At 48.4% G+C, this 17,731-nt stretch overlaps 1 protein-coding gene across 6 annotated transcripts in view; it reads right to left on the reverse strand.

Annotated features, from left to right (window-relative positions):
* raly (RALY heterogeneous nuclear ribonucleoprotein) overlaps window positions 1-17,731 on the reverse strand; it is a 297,200-nt gene that overhangs the window by 15,773 nt on the left and 263,696 nt on the right. For all 6 annotated transcript variants that reach the window (XM_072556189.1, XM_072556188.1, XM_072556193.1 and 3 more), the window contains one exon: window positions 16,536-16,699. In XM_072556189.1, the coding sequence (XP_072412290.1) occupies window positions 16,536-16,699 (164 nt within the window). The remainder of the gene's footprint in view (window positions 1-16,535; window positions 16,700-17,731) is intronic.

Genomic DNA, 17,731 nt, shown 5'->3' on the forward strand with positions numbered 1-17,731 from the left:
TGTGGGTTTCTTCTGGGTGCTCCAGTTTCCTTATGCAGGCCAGGTGAATTGGCCATGCTAAATTGCCCATAGTTTTAGGTGCATTCGTCAGAGGGAAATGGGTCTGGGTGGGTTACTCTTTGGAGGATCAGCGTGGACTTGTTGGGCTGAAGGGCCTATTTCCACACTAATAAAAAAATAATCTAATGCCCCTTATGATTTTATAAACCTTTATAAGGTCACCCCTTAGCCTCCGACACTCCAGGGAAAACAGCCCCAGCCTATTCAATCTCTTCCTGTAGCTCAAATCCTCCAACCCTGGCAACATCCTTGTAAATCTTTTCTGAACCCTTTCAAGTTTCACAACATCCTACCAATAGGAAGGAGACCAGAATTGCACGCAATATTCCAATGTCCTGTACAGCCGCAACATGACCTCCCAACTCCTGTACTCAATACTCTGACCAATAAAGGAAAGCATACCAAACGCCTTCTTCACTATCCTATCTACCTGCAACTCCACTATCAAGGAGCTATGAACCTGCACTCCAAGGTCTCTTTGTTCAGCAACACTCCCTAGGACCTTACCATTAAGTGTATAAGTCCTGCTAAGATTTGCTTTCCCAAAATGCAGCACCTCACATTTATCTGAATTAAACTCCATCTGCCACTTCTCAGTCCATTGGCCCATCTGATCAAGATCCTGTTGTAATCTGAGGTAACCCTCTTCCCTGTCCACTACACCTCCAATTTTGGTGTCATCTGCAAACTTACTAACTGTACCTCTTATGCTCGCATCCAACTCGTTTATGTAAATGACAAAAAGTAGAGGACCCAGCACCGATCCTTGTGGCACTCCATTGGTCACAGGCCTCCAGTCTGAAAAACAACCCTCTACCACCACCCTCTGCCTTCTTTGTTTGAGCCAGTTCTGTATCCAAATGGCTTGTTCTCCCTGTATTCCATGAGATCTAACCTTGCTAATCAGTCTCCTATGGGGAAGCTTGTCAAATGCCTTACTGAAGTCCATATAGATCACATCTACTGCTCTGCCCTCATCAATTTTCTTTGTTATTTCTTCAAAAAACTCAGTCAAGTTTGTGAGACATGATTTCCCACACACACAGCCATGTTGACTATCCCTAATCAGTCCTTGCCTTTCCAAATACATGTACATCCTGTCCCTCAGGATTTCCTCCAATAACTTGCCCACCACCAAGGTCAGGCTCACTGGTCTATAGTTCCCTGGCTTGTCTTTACTGCCCTTCTTAAACAGCAGCACCACATTTGCCAACCTCCAGTCTTCCGGCACCTCACCTGTGACTATCGAATTATACAAATATCTCAGCAAGAGGCCCAGCAGTCACTTCTCTAGCTTCCCACAGAGTTCTCGTGTACACCTGATCAGGTCCTGGGGATTTATCCACTTTTATGCGTTTCAAGACATCCAGCACTTTCTCCTCTGTAATATGGGCATTTTTCAAGATGTCACCATCTATTTCCCTACATTCTATATTTTCCATGTCCTTTTCCACAGTAAATACTGATACAAAATACTCATTTAGTATCTGCCCCATCTCCTGCGGCTCCACACAAAGGCTGCCTTGCTGATCTTTGAGGGGTCCTATTCTCTCCCAAGTTATCCTTTTGTCCTTAATGTATTTGTAAAAACTCTTTGGATTCTCCTTAACTCTATTTGCCAAAGCTATCTCATGTCCCCTTTCTGCCCTCCTGATTTCCCTCTTAAGTATACTCCCCTACTTCCTTTATACTCTAAAGGATTCACTCGGTCTATTCTGTCTATACTTGACATATGCTTCCTTCTTTTAACCAAACCCTCAATTTCTTTAGTCATTCAGCATTCCCTACACCTACCAGCCTTCCCTTTCACCCTGACAGGAATATACTTTCTCTGGATTCTCATTATCTCCTTTCTGAAGGCTTCCCATTTTCCAGCCGTCCCTTTACGTGCGAACATCTGCCCCCAATCAGTTTTCGAAAGTTCTTGCCTAATACCATCAAAATTGGCTTTCTCCAATTTAGGACTTCAACTTTTAGATCTGGTCTATCCTTTTCCATCACTATTTTAAATCTAATAGAATTATGGTCGCTGGCTCCAAAGTGCTCCCCCACTGACCCCTCAGTCACCTGCCCTGCCTTATTTCCCAAGAGTAGGTCATGTTTTGCACCTTCTCGAGTAGGTACATCCACATACTGAATCAGAAAATTGTCTTGTACACACTTAAGAAATTCCTCTCCATCTAAACCTTTAACACTATGATAGTCCCAGTCTATGTTTGGAAAGTTAAAATCCCCTACCATAACTACCCTATTATTCTTACAGATAGCTGAGATCTCCTTACAAATGTCTTTCTCAATTTCCCTCTGATTATTGGGGAGTCTATAATGCAATCCCAATAAGGTGATCATCCCTTTCTTATTTCTCAGTTCTACCCAAATAACTTTCCTGGATGTATTTCCAGGAATATCCTCCCTCAGTACAGCTGTAATGCTATCCCTTATTAAAAGCACCACTCCCCCTCCTCTCTTGCCTCCCTTTCTATCCTTCCTGTAGCATTTGTATCCTGGAACATTAAGCTGCCAGTCTTGCCCATCCCTGAGCCATGTTTCTGGAATTGCTATGATATCCCAGTCCCATGTTGCTAACCATGCCCTGAGTTCATCTGCCTTCCCTATTAGGCCCCTTGCATTGAAATAAATGCAGTTTAATTTATCAGTCCTACCCTGTTCTCAGCTTTCTCCCTACCTGCCCTGACTGTTTGATTTGCCTTTGTTCTCAACTGTGCCAGTCTCAGATTGATCTCTTTCCTCACTATCTCCCTTGGTCCAACCCCCCCCCCCCCAAAACCTTACTAGTTTAAATCCTCCCGAGCAGCTCTAGCAAATCTCCCTCCCAGTATATTAGTCCACTTCCAATTTAGGTGCAATCCGTCCTCCTTTTACAGGTCACTTCTACTCCAAAACAGCTTCCAATGATCCAAAAATGTGAGTCTTTCTCCCATACACCAGCTCCTCAGCCATGCATTCATCTGCTCTATCCTCCTATTACTCGAGAGATATTACTACTCTCGAGGACCTCCTTTTTAAATTTCTTCCTAACTCTCTGTAATCTCCCTTCAGAGTCTCAACCTTTTCCCTTCGAATGTCGTTGGTTCCAATGTGGACAATAACCTCCTGCTGGCCCCTCTCCCCCATGAGAACATTCTACACCCTCTCTGAGGCAAAAATTCCTGAAGAAGGGCTCATGCCCGAAACATCGATTCTCCTGCTCCTTGGATGCTGCCTGACCTGCTGCGCTTTTCCAGCAACACATTTTCAACCTTCTCTGAGACATCCTTGATCCTGGCACCAGGGAAGCAACGCACCATTCTGATTTTTCGCTGCTGGCCACAGAAACGTCGGTCTGTGCCTCGGACTACAGAATCCCCTAACACAATTGATCTCTTGGAGCCCGACGTACCTCTCCTTATATTAGAGCCAGTCTCAATACCAGAAACTTGGCTGTTCTTACTACATGTCCCTGAGTGTCCATCACCCCCTATATTTCCAAAACAGCATACTTGTTTGAAATGGGGATAGCCACAGAAGACTCCTGCACTACCTACCTACCTCTCTTACCTTTCCTGGAGTTAACCCATCTATGAGACTGTATCTGAAACATCCCCCCTTCCCACAACTGCCATCCAACCACATCCTTTGCTGTTGTAAATTCCTCATTCCCTCTAATTGTCTCTCCAACCAATCCATTCGATCTGACAGGATTCGCAACCAACAGCATTTATTGCAGATATGATCCTCAGTAACCCGTAAACTCTCCCTAAACTCCCACATCCAACAAGAAGAGCATATCACTTAACTAAAGGCCATTTTTGCTTCTTGCAATCTGCAGACCCAGAAAATAGCCTCATCTTATCAACAAAACAACAACAAACACTGCTCCAGGTTAAATGAATACTTATGGCTTATATTTTAAGTTTAGTCTAGAGACATAGCTCAATAAAACATATAATCAAGAAAGAACTCACTCTGCTCACGACTGCAGATTTATTTTAAGGCCGCGCTTAAAATCCACTAATCTGTTTCTGTGCTGTGACCTCTCCCAAACAGGTTCCTCCAAGATCAGTTGTGAGTTTCACTGTTTTTTTAAGTTTCCCAGACGCACTCCCACGTCCAGCGATACATGAATTCAAACAGCAAAGACAGTAACTGCTAACTCTGTCAGTTAGCAGGGTGGGTTTCTTTCTCTCTCCCTCCTGCACTGACCTCACCATGTGCTTCCTTTGTCTGTTCTTCTCACTTTTAAAACTGCTGTCGTTTTCACTTTTTTTTCTCCAAAATGCCAAAACAATGCAACAGCATATAAAACAGTAATTGCTGCTCCTGGAATTCGAGGAAATCACCTCCAATACCTCAAAAAAGGAGTAGCTGTTACAGCCAGAAATGTTTTCCATCCTCCATCTTGGATTACCCAGAATCCTTTGTTTAGTGAATTAACTCCCTTGGTAGTTTATTTAGGCATTGAACTTAGTCACGTGCTTCCTTGAAAACAATGTTTTCAAGGTTGTATTTCTGGCCCACTTTCTATTTATGTGTTTAGGTTTCCTTGGGTTGGTGGTGTCATTTCCTGTGGTGATGTCATTTCCTGTTCATTTTCTCAGGGGATGATAAATGGGATCCAAGTCAATGTGTTTGTTGATCATGTCCAGTTGGAATGCCATGTTTCTAGGAATTTTTTAGCTTGTCTCTGTTTGGCTCGTCCAGGGATGGATGTGTTGTCCCAGTCAAAGTGGTGTCCTTCATCATCCGTATGTGAGGATACTAGTGAGAGAGGGTCATGTCTTTCTGTGGCTAGTTGGTGTTCATGTACCCTGGTGGCTAGTTTTCTGCCTGTTTGTCCAATGTAGCGTTTGTTACAGTTCTTGCAAGGTATTTTGTAAGTGAATTATCCAAAATTCATGAACCAGGAGCCCCCCTCAGGCCCATAGTCTTGCTACCTGGAACACCACTTACAGGTTGGCCAAGGAGCTGAACCAAAGACTAAAACACTTTATAGAAGATTCACACCACTCCATCCACTCTATCCAAGAATTCTTGAAGACCATCAAAGACACCAAGATAGCAACGAATGAAATAATCATCTCCTTTGACGTAACAGCCCTGTTCACATCCATCAACATCAACTTGGCCAAAGAAACACTGACTACACTATTAGAAGACCCAAAGACACATACACCAAACACCACCAACTTCATCAGCAAGGACAACATCATCAAGCTAGTGGACTTATGCCTTACACCACTTCACCTTCAACAACAAAACATCATTCACAAAATATCGTGCAAGATCTATAACAAACACTACATTGGACAAACAGGCAGAAAATTAGTCACCAGGATACATGAACACCAACTAGCCACAAAATGACATGACCCTCTCTCACTAGTATCCTTGCATACGGATGAGGAAGGACACCACTTCGACTGGGACAATACACCCATCCTAGGACAAGCCAAACAGAGCCAAGCATGAGAATTCCTAGAAGCATGATATTCCAACCGGAACTCTGTCAACAAACGTATTGGCTTGGATCCCATTTACCATTCCCTGAGAAAAAGGACAAGAAATGACATCATCATAGGAAATAACACCACCACCAGGAATGACATCACCGACCCAAGGAAACCTAAACACATAAACAGAAAGTGGGCCACGCCAACAGTGCTCCATCCAGAGGCTCACTGATGATGTTACCAAATATGGTGAAGAAAATGTCTGAAAACAAACCTTCCAGCTCAGCGAGCAAACCTACAGCCAGAACCTCAACCTGAGTTACCTTCTCAAAGCTCAGGAGCAGAGACGCCTACACGGGTCAGCTGTGCGGAGGTTAATGGTTGAACTGTTCCTTTTCTCTGCTTCTGAGTTCTTGTCCAGAAAACACAGTTGATACATTCTGTAGAACATACACACCCCCATCTGAGTTCGGTTTGTATGTTTTATATTAACACATACAGTACACTGGGCTCTGTCCTCATTTAATCACATTCCTGCTTCACATTCCTGCTCAGTGCGGTTTGAACATAAGATGCCTGGTTAAAATATTTTCACATCCAACAAAACCTTTTCTGATGTTAAGGTATGATAAATTACTGCAACTTATCAGGAAACACAAGATCAAACAAATATTAGAAAAAGCAAAACTCTCTGATCTCACTCAGGCTGTTTGAGGCAATATTAAAATAAAGTAACCATTGTTCCTGAGGACCATGGCATCACTCTCCTGTTAGAGACAGATTGGTTGGGGTTTAACCTGGGGTCATCACACCTCAGATCGGGGGGGAGAGATTGAGAAGGAGAGTCCTTCATGGTGACCTCAGCCAGTGCAGTAGTTGAACCCACTCTGGCTTCACTCTGCATCGCAATGGAGCTAACTAACAGCCAAACACACCAGCCTGTTCCAGGGCAAATCTACCCACTGTTTGGCTGTAGATCTAAACAATTTGGATAAATTTCAGGAAATACAGGCTGATGGTGTCCCATCGGTCTGTTGGCTTTGTTAACTGCATTCCCAATTTGCTGGAAACTGAGTAGGTTCCCTTAGGCTGTTGCTTTCGAGCTACCTTACCCCCACCCTCCTACTTATTTTTCAGCCCCGCCTCCCCCCCCCCCCCCCATTGTCCTGGTGAAGGGCTTGTGCCTGAAATATTGATTCTCCTGCTCCTCGGATGCTGCCTGACCTGCTGTGCTTTTCCAGCACCACACTCTCGACTCTGACTCTCCAGCATTTGCTGTCCTCACTTTCTCCTTCAAGGCCGAGCACGTGGGCGATTACCGAGAACTGGGCAATTTCCAGCGAGCTCTGTTGGTGTTTCTGATTTACAGTATCCGTGGATCTTTAGGATTTTACAGAGAATTGTGCCTTGTTTCTGAAATCACTTTGGGAGCTCAGTTTACACGGGCTTGGCCATTCCTTGCCACACCAGCGCAAAAAATGGAAGATTTTCAAATGTCAGCAGGCAACCTGAATCCCTTTTGTTTGGGTTTTCTGTGCTTCTTTATCCCAGCTGAAGAATGAACTCACCAGAATCTGATCCCACTCCCAAAATTGGCCACCTCCCCATGTACTCATTGCCCATTCACACAGCCAGACAGGTGGGAGCAGGACTTGCGCCATCTCAGTGAAATATTGGATTTGCGAAGACAAGTGAACAGCAATGAAACAAACAGCTCAGTATAGGTTTTAGAAGTAATTTTCAACAATTTGCTTTACTCAGGTGGAGGATTAGACACCCTCAAGAAATGTCCATTTTAGTGGAATTTTGTTCCACTGTTAGGTTAAAGTTTGCTCCTGGACCCTGGATTTAGACACAGCTCAGACTAATTTTGAAAGGAAATAAAATAAATGGTTATGGTTTATTATATTTCCCAGCTGCACTGGTCATCTGTGTTGTCACAGGATATGTTTATGAATTTTAGTGGAAATTTAAGCTGGAATTTAACCCAGTGCAATTTAAAACACACTTTGATCATAATCTCCCAAATGCGCCCAAAGAGGTAACTCTAACTTCTTCATTGTTGCTAGGGAACGCTGGTACCTTCTGTTTTACAAATTCTTCAAAATCCTGCTTATCCTGTGAACATTGTGTGATTGCTGTGATTTAATTAAAATGAAAACGGAAAGTGCAGCAGCAACTCAGCATCCGTGGAGAGAGAAATGATTAGATTATCTCTGTTTTTGCTTGCTGTACCTTCAAAAGATGCAGGATTATAGTATGAGGCTTTTCCTGAAGGTCAGAAGTCACATGAGCCCAGGTTGTAGTCCAACAGGTTTATTTGAAATCATAAGCTTTCGGAGGGTAGGCCCCTCGTAGAGTGTTCAGCATTGCTGCAAAAATTTGTGATTTCAAATAAATCTGTTGGACTCTAACCTGGGGTCATGTGACTTCTGACCTTGCTCACCCCAGTCTATCACGGGTACCTTCTCATCATGGTTTCATGAAGGTGGCATTCCTTTTTGTTAGAATTAGAAAAGTACAGCACAGAACAGGCCCTTTGGCCCACGATGTTGTGCCGAGGTTTAATCCCAATGTAAAATATAATGACATAACCTACGCACCCCTCAACTTACTGCTATCCATGTGTATATCCAGCAGTCGCTTAAATGTCCCTAATGACTCTGCTTCCACCACCACAGCTGGCAACGCATTCCATGCATTCACAACTGTCTGCGTAAAGAACCTTCCTCTGACGTCCCCTCTATACCTTCCTCCTAATATCTTAAAACGATGACCCCTCAAACTGGTCAATCCTGTCCTGGGGAAAAGTCTCTGGCTATTGATTCTATCTATTCCTCTCATTATTTTGTACACCTCGATCAGCTCTCCTCTCTTCCTCCTTCTCTCCAGAGAGAAAAATCTGAGCTTATTCAACCTTTCTTCGTAAGGCAAGCCCTCCAGCTCAGGCAGCATCCTGGTAAACCTTCTTTGCACCCTCTCCAAAGCCTCTGTATCTTTCCTATAGTTGGGCAACCAGAACGAGACACAATATTCCAAGTGTGGTCTCACCAGGGATTATAGAGCTGTAGCAAAACCTCGCAGCTCTTAAACTCGATCTCCCTGTTAATGAAATCCATAACACCATATGCTTTCTTAACAGCCCTATCTACTTGGGTGGCAACTTTGAGGGATCTATGTACTTGCACACCCAGATCCCTCTGTTCCTCCACACTGCCAAGAATCCTGTCTTTAATCCTATATTCAGCATTCGAGTTCCACCTTCCAAAATGAATCACTTCGCATTTATCCAGGTTGAACTCCATCTGCCATTTCTCAGCCCAGCTTTGCATCCTGTCTATGTTGCGTTGCAGCCTGCAATAGCCCTCGATATTATCAATGGCACCTCCAACCTTTGTGGCATCGGCAAATTTATTAACCCACCCCTCAACCTCCTCATCCAAGTCAATTATAAAAACTACAAAGAGCAGAGGCCCAAGATCAGAGCCCTGGGGGACCCCTCAACACTGACCTCCAGGCAGAATACTTACCATCTACAACCACTTTCTGCCTTCTGTCAGCCAGCCAATTCTGAATCCAGATAGCCAAATCTCCTTGTATCGCATACGTCCTGACTTTATTAATGAGCCTACCATGGGGAACCCTATCAAATGCCTTGCTGAAGTCCATATACACCACATCTACTGTTTGACCGTCGTCGACCTGTCTTGACACCTCCTCAAAGAACTCAATAAGATTTGTGAGGCATGACCTGCCCCTCACCATGCCATACTGACTGCCTTTAATCACACTGTGCTTTGCCAAATAGTCATAAATCCTATCCCTCAGAATTCTTTCCAAAACTTTGCTGACCACAGACATAAGACTGACTGGTCTGTAATTGCCAGGGATTTCCCTGTTACCCTTCTTGAAAAGAGGAACAATATTCGCCTCCTTCCGACCCTCCGGTACGACTCCTGTGGAGAGTGAGGAGGCAAAGACCTTCACCAGCGGCTTAGCAACCTCCTTTCTCTCTTCCTGGAGCAGCCTGGGGTAAATCTGGTCTGGCCCTGGGGATTTATCAATCTTAATGTTTGCCAAAATTTCCAGCACATCAACTTCATCAATCTTGATCTGTTCAAGTCTGTTTCCCAGCTCCTCGAAGTTCTCATTCACAACAAGGTCCCTTTCCTTAGTGAAAACCGAAGCAAAAAACTCATTTAGGGCTTCCCCTATCTGCTCAGACTCCACACACAAGTTCCCTCGACAATCCCTGATCGGCCCTACCTTCTCCCTGATCACTCTCTTATTCCTCACGTGTGAGTAAAATGCCTTTGAATTCTCCCTAATCCTTCCTGCGAAGCCTTTTTCGTGCTCCTTCCTGGATCTCCTCAATCCATTTGTGAGCTCCTTTCTAGTAAGCCTGTAATCCTCTAAGGCTGTGCTAGATCCTTGCTTCCTCCACCTTACGTAAGCTGCTGCCTTCCTTTTGATGAGAAGTTCCTCTGTTCTTGTCATCCAATGTTCCTTAATCTTACCCCTTCTTACTTGTCTCAGAGGAACAAATTTGTGCATCACTCGCAACAACTGCTTCTTAAACAGTCTCCACATGTCTGCTGTACCCTTTCTGTAGAACAATTGCTCCTAGTCTGTACTTCCCAACTCCTGTCTGATAGCGTCACAATTTCCTTTTCCCCAATTAAATATCTTCCCTTGGTAACTGCTCCTTTCCCTCTCCAAGACTATGCTAAATGTGCGGCAGTTGTGATCACTGTCACCAAAGTGCTCTCCCACCGTGAGATCTGACACCTGGCCTGGCTCTTTGCTGAGCACCAAATCCAAAATGGCCTCTCCCCTCATCGGTCTGTCTACATATTGAGTAAGGAAACCCTCCTGAACACACCTGACAAAAATGGCTCCATCCAAACCATCTGCACTAAGAAGGTTCCAGCCAATATTGGGAAAGTTGAAATCACCCATAACAACAACCCTGCTACATCCGCATTTTTCCAGAATCAGCCAGCCTATGAGTTCTTCAATCTCTCTCCTGCTATTAGGGGGTCTGTAGAAAACCCCCAAAGCAGTGGCTGCTCCCTTGCTGTTCCTAACTCCCACCCAGACTGACTCAGTAGACAAACCTTCCTCAACAACCTTTGTTTCTGTAGCTATGATGCACTCTCTGATTAGCAATGATACACCGCATCCTCTTTTTCCACCTTCCCTGTTCTTTTTAAACGTTCTAAACCCAGGAACATCTCGCAACCATTCCTGCCCCTTTGAAACCCACGTCTCTGTTATGGCCACAATATCATTGTCCCAAATACTGATCCATGCTCTAAGTTCATCACTCTTATTTCGGACACTCCTTGCGTTAAAGCAGACACAATTTAACCAATCCCTTTGTTTCATCTCGTGAGAAACCTTCCCGATAGATTCACTACATCCTGTCACTGTCCTGTCTGCAACTGACCCCCTCTCAGAAATGTGGCTCTGATTCCCACCCCACTGCCAAACTAGTTTAAATCCTCCCGAATCATACAAGCAAATCTCCCACCCAGGACATTTGTGCCCCTCCAATTCAGGTGCAACCCGTCCTTCATGTATGGGTCCCACCTCCCCCAGAAGGCACCCCAATGGTCTAGGTATCTGAAGCCCTCCCTCTTGCACCAGCCTTGCCACCAGGTGTTAAGCTGTATCAGCTGCCTGTTCCTCACCTCACTATCTCGTGGCACTGGTAGCAAACCTGAGATCACTACTCTACTTGTCCTGCTCTCTGTAGTCACTTTTCAGACCTTCAATCCTTTTCCTGGCTATATCACTGGTACCAATATGTGCCACGATTTCTGGCTGCTCACCACCTCGCCCCCACCGAACCCCCGCGCCCCCTTCAGAATCCTGTAAATCCGATCACCGACATCCCGGAACCTGGCACCGGGGAGGCAACAGACCTTCCGGGAGTCCCGTTCCTGACCACAAAAATCTCCTGTCAATCCGTCTAAGTATTGAGACAACTAGCGCTTTTCTATTCTCCCCACTTCTTAGGGAACTTTTCACTTTCTGCTTTTGTCTGAGGGACAGGATAGTGGAACAAACCAAAAACTGAAAACAGCCAAGCCTTTTTAATGTTGAAAATTGCTTTTATTCCCAGAGCATTTCCCTCCCTTTTGTTCTAATTCCTCCCATGATTTTTTTGTTGTAGTTGTAACTTCAACTCTGAACTCAGGTTGGTGGTTGATGGTTAGGAAAAGATCTTTCACAATTGCTCTACTGCTATCACACTTTCAGCACTCACTCATGGCCAATTAATGAGTTGACACACCAAGGATTTTGTGCTCAATTGCTGTCACCATGATGCAGTTTGTGGTTTTCGGTATTAGCCCATGTAACGTATATCACAAAGAGTCGGCTTGTTGTGAGACAGATGTTTCAAAGTTTACTTACAATGCTAACTATTTGCATGACTACAATACGACAGCAATATGCACATAATCATGGCTCTCTCCTCGTTGATGTCACTGTACAATACAGACACTAAGTTGACTGACTGAAGAAACTCCACAGACTCCTTGACACAGAGAGAGCAGAGATGCGTTTATATTAGGATGTCACATGTTATGATGTGAGACAGCTCTGTTGATGCTACAGGCTAGTTTGATTGCAATTCTATGACAATACACAGGGGTAGTGCTGATCGAGTGGGCACTGTTCAAGGGTCAGTGCTGAGGGCTGTGTTGAAGGAGTCTCGCACTGTCGGAGGGTCAGTGCTGAGGGAGTGGGCACAGTCGGAAGGTCAGAGCTGAGGGAGTGCTACACTGTCGGAGGGTCAGTGCTGAGGGAGTGCCGCACTGTCGGAAAGTTGGTGCTGAGGGACCACTGTCCTGTTAGAGGGTCAGTGCAAACTGAGTGCTGCACTGTCACAAGGTCAGTGCTAAGTGAATGGGCACTGTCAGAGGGACCGTGCGGAGGGAGTGCCACACTGTCAGAGGGTCAGTGCAGAGGGTGCGCCGCACTGTCGGGGGGTCAGTACTGAGGGAGTGCTGCACTGTCGGAGGATGAGTGCTGAGGGAATGCTGCACTGTCAGAGGGTCAGTGCTAAGGGAGTGCCGCACTGTCAGAGGGTCAGTGCTGAGGAAGAGACGCACTGTCAGAAGGTCACTGCTGAGGGAGTGCCGCACTGTCGGGGGATAAGTGCTGAGGGAGTGCCGCACGGTCAGGGCGTCCATGCTGAGGGAGTGCCGCACTGTCAGAAGGTCAATGCTGAGGGAGTGCCGCACTGTCAGAAGGTCAATGCTGAGGGAGTGCCGCACTGTCAGAAGGTCAATGCTGAGGGAGTGCCGCACTGTCAGAAGGTCAGTGCTGAGGGAGTGCTGCAATATCAGAGGGTCAGTGCTGAGGGTGCGCCACACTGTCGGAGAGTCAGTGCTGAGGGAGAGTGCACTGTCGGGGGCTCAGTGCTGAGGGAGTGCCGCACTGTCGGAGGGTGAGTGCTCAGGGAGCTCTGCACTGTCAGAGGGTCAGTGCTGAGGGAGTGCCGCACTGTCAGAGGGTCAGTGCTGAGGGGGTGCCGCACTGTCGGGGGGGGTCAGTGCTGAGGGAGTGCTGCACTGTCGGAGGGTGAGTGCTCAGGGAGCTCTGCACTGTCAGTGAGTCAGTGCTGAGGGAGCTCTGCACTGTCAGAGGGTCACTGCTGAGGGAGTGCTGCACTGTCAGAGGGTCAGTGCTGAGGGAGTGCTGCACTGTCAGAGGGCCTGTGCTAAGGGAGTGCCGCACTGTCAGGGTGTCACTGCTGCGGGAGTGCTGCACTGTCGGAGGATGAGTGCTGAGGGAATGCTGCACTGTCAGAGGGTCAGTGCTAAGGGAGTGCCGCACTGTCAGAGGGTCAGTGCTGAGGAAGAGACGCACTGTCAGAAGGTCACTGCTGAGGGAGTGCCGCACTGTCGGGGGATAAGTGCTGAGGGCGTGCCGCACGGTCAGGGCGTCCATGCTGAGGGAGTGCCGCACTGTCAGAAGCTCAATGCTGAGGGAGTGCCGCACTGTCAGAAGGTCAATGCTGAGGGAGTGCCGCACTGTCAGAAGGTCAGTGCTGAGGGAGTGCTGCAATATCAGAGGGTCAGTGCTGAGGGTGCGCCACACTGTCGGAGAGTCAATGCTGAGGGAGAGTGCACTGTCGGGGGCTCAGTGCTGAGGGAGTGCCACACTATCAGAGGGTCAGTGCTGAGGGGGTGCCGCACTGTCGGGGGGGGTCAGTGCTGAGGGAGTGCTGCACTGTCGGAGGGTGAGTGCTCAGGGAGCGCTGCACTGTCAGTGAGTCAGTGCTGAGGGAGCTCTGCACTGTCAGAGGGTCACTGCTGAGGGAGTGCTGCACTGTCAGAGGGTCAGTGCTGAGGGAGTGCTGCACTGTCAGAGGGCCTGTGCTAAGGGAGTGCCGCACTGTCAGGGTGTCACTGCTGCGGGAGTGCTGCACTGTCAGAGGGTCAGTGCTGAGGGAGTGCCACACTGTCAGAGGGTCAGTACTGAGGGAGTGCCGCACTGTCAGAGGGTCCGTGCTGAGGGACTGCTGCACTATCGAGGGGTCAGTGCTGCGGGAGTGCTGCACTGTCAGAGGGTCAGTGCTGAGGGAGTGCCGCACTGTCAGAGGGTCAGTGCTGAGGGAGTGCCGCATTTCAGAGGGTCAGTGCTGAGGGAGTGCCGCACTGTCAGATGGTCAGTACTGAGGGAATGCCACAATGTCAGAGGGTCAGTGCTGAGCGTGTGCCGCACTGTCAGGTGTTCAATGCTGAGGGAGTGCTGCACTGTCAGTGGGTCAGTGCTGAGGGAGTGCTGCACTGTCAGTGGGTCAGTGCGGAGGGAGTGCTGCACTGTCAGTGGGTCAGTGCTGAGGGAGTGCTGCACTGTCAGTGGGTCAGTGCTGAGGGAGTGCTGCACTATCAGTGGGTCAGTGCTGAGGGAGTGCTGCACTGTCAGTTGGTCAGTGCTGAGGGAGCGCCGCACTGTCAGAGGGTCAGTGCTGTGGGAGTGCCGCACTGTCGGGGGTCAGTGCTGGGGGAGTGCCGCACTGTTGGAGGATCTGTGCTTAGGGAGTGCTGTACTGTCAGAGGGTCAGAGCTAAGGGAGTGCCGCACTGTCAGAGGGTCAGTACTGAGGGAGTCCGCACTGTCAGAGGGTCCGTGCTGAGGGACTGCTGCACTATCGGGGGGGTCAGTGCTGCAGGAGTGCTGCACTGTCAGAGGGTCAGTGCTGAGGGAGTGCCACACTGTCAGAGGGTCAGTGCTGAGGGAGAGCCACACTGTCAGAGGGTCAGTGCTGAGGGAGAGCCGCACTGTCAGAGGGTCAGTGCTGAGGGAGTGCTGCACTGTCAGAGGGTCAGTGCTGAGGGAGTGCTGCACTGTCAGAGGGCCTGTGCTAAGGGAGTGCCACACTGTCAGGGTGTCACTGCTGCGGGAGTGCTGCACTGTCAGAGGGTCAGTGCTAAGGGAGTGCTGCACTGTCGGAGGGTCAGTGCTGAGGGAGTGCCGCACTGTCAGAGGATCTGTGCTGAGGGAGTGCCACACTGTCAGAGGGTCAGTACTGAGGGAGTGCCGCACTGTCAGGGTGTCACTGCTGCGGGAGTGCTGCACTGTCAGAGGGTCAGTGCTAAGGGAGTGCTGCACTGTCGGAGGGTCGGTGCTGAGGGAGTGCTGCACTGTCGGAGGGTCAGTGCTGAGGGAGTGCTGCACTGTCAGAGGATCTGTACTGAGGGAGTGCCACACTGTCAGAGGGTCAGTACTGAGGGACTGCTGCACTATCGAGGGGTCAGTGCTGTGGGAGTGCTGCACTGTCAGAGGGTCAGTGCTGAGGGAGTGCCGCATTTCAGAGGGTCAGTGCTGAGGGAGTGCCGCACTGTCAGATGGTCAGTACTGAGGGAATGCCACAATGTCAGAGGGTCAGTGCTGAGCGTGTGCCGCACTGTCAGGTGTTCAGTGCTGAGGGAGTGCTGCACTGTCAGTGGGTCAGTGCTGAGGGAGTGCTGCACTGTCAGTGGGTCAGTGCTGAGGGAGTGCTGCACTGTCAGAGGATCTGTGCTGAGGGAGTGCCACACTGTCAGAGGGTCAGTACTGAGGGACTGCTGCACTATCGAGGGGTCAGTGCTGTGGGAGTGCTGCACTGTCAGAGGGTCAGTGCTGAGGGAGTGCCGCATTTCAGAGGGTCAGTGCTGAGGGAGTGCCGCACTGTCAGATGGTCAGTACTGAGGGAATGCCACAATGTCAGAGGGTCAGTGCTGAGCGTGTGCCACACTGTCAGGTGTTCAGTGCTGAGGGAGTGCTGCACTGTCAGTGGGTCAGTGCTGAGGGAGTGCTGCACTGTCAGTGGGTCAGTGCTGAGGGAGTGCTGCACTGTCAGTGGGTCAGTGCTGAGGGAGCGCCGCACTGTCAGAGGGTCAGTGCTGTGGGAGTGCCGCACTCTCGGGGGTCAGTGCTGGGGGAGTGCTGCACTGTTGGAGGATCTGTGCTTAGGGAGTGCTGTACTGTCAGAGGGTCAGAGCTAAGGGAGTGCCGCACTGTCAGAGGGTCAGTACTGAGGGAGTCCGCACTGTCAGAGGGTCCGTGCTGAGGGACTGCTGCACTATCGGGGGGGGTCAGTGCTGCAGGAGTGCTGCACTGTCAGAGGGTCAGTGCTGAGGGAGTGCCGCACTGTCAGAGGGTCAGTGCTGAGGGAATGGGCACTGTCAGAGGGTCAGTGCTGAGGGAGTGCCGCACTGTCAGAGGGTCAGTGCTGAGGGAGTGCCGCACTGTCAGAGGGTCAGTGCTGAGGGAATGGGCACTGTCAGAGGGTCAGTGCTGAGGGAGTGCCACACTGTCGGAGGGTCAGTGCTGAGGGAATGGGCACTGTCTGAGTTGCTACATATGAAATCACAGCTGACGTCTATGCTAGCGTGTTTGGAGCATCGGATCTGGAGTTTACGATTTCTGATGACATGCCAGTAATCATTACAATTCAAACTAACTCCAGCCAATTTCAAATCCCCTTGTTGTGGATAATTAAAGTTCCTAAAGTTTCCAGTCTCACCATTTCATCCTCACACTCATTGTCTTCAGTTGCTTCACCCTGTTCGAGTTCCTCACATTCCCCATCGTCGCCCAGAGGTTCCTCTGTCAGCGTCTCTGCAGTTTCTGAAGCAGAGTCTGCGTGAGAGAGCTCAGGCCTCACCTCATCGGCCTTCTTCCTGGACTCTGTGGGAACAGCCCAGAACAGGAACTTTTAATCTCAAAAATAGGACAGAACTAAAATGAACAAGATCCATTCATATCCCCAGGATCCCCCAGAGTGTTTTGGAGGTGTTGGAATCCTTGCTGCTTCCCAGAGAAACAACAGCAACTCATTCGTACACAGGAAAATCTCACAAGCTGAGTGACCAGTAACAGATCACTCCCTGACACTATAAGGCATAGGATAGAATTAGACCATTCGGCCCATCAAATCTGCACTTCCTCTCAGTGAAATCAGAGCTGGTCCAATAATCTTCAACTCCACTATCCTGCATTTGCCTACAACCCTGGAATTCCCTCAGAAATCTGACTATCTCAGCCTTGAACATCCTTAATGACACAGCCCTCTGTGGTAGAGAATTGCACAGACTCTCAGGTTCTTGAGGAGTAAGGGGATAAAGGCTAACAGGGAGAAGACAGGAGAACGAGGTTGAGAAACATATCAGCCATGATCCAATGGTGGAGCCGACACAAAGGGCTGAATGGCCTAATTTTGCCCCTATAGTTATGGTCTTGTGGTTGCTCTGGTTGTGATCTGTTTCCCAGTTTCCTGTCTGTCTGCTGTCCACCCACTGCCAACTCCATATTGTAAGGATATTGCCACAATTTTATCCTACTTTTAAGAACTGAAGAAACAGGAGGCCATTCATCCCCCTTGAGTTCTCCCTACCCCTTGATAAGATTATGACTGATCTGGCCCAGGTCTCAATTCATCTTTAGTACCAGCTCAACATAACCCTCAACTCCCCGATGTTTCAGACATCTATCCACCACCGCCTCTTCAAACACTTTCAGTGAACTAACCTCCACAACTCTCTGGGCTAGATAATCCTAGACAACTTCGGATTGTCTCCAACAAAGTGCAGAAGTGTAGAAAGTTTTAACTGGTTTAAACAGACGTTTCAAAAAGCCCATTTAAAGAATTTGAGAACGGATCTCACCGAGAGGGGAAATCGTTCTGCTTAATGCGGATTAAGATTGAAACACACAGCCTGT

The sequence above is a fragment of the Chiloscyllium punctatum genome, chromosome 37, assembly GCF_047496795.1.
Source record: "Chiloscyllium punctatum isolate Juve2018m chromosome 37, sChiPun1.3, whole genome shotgun sequence".
Taxonomy (NCBI): Eukaryota; Metazoa; Chordata; class Chondrichthyes; order Orectolobiformes; family Hemiscylliidae; genus Chiloscyllium; species Chiloscyllium punctatum.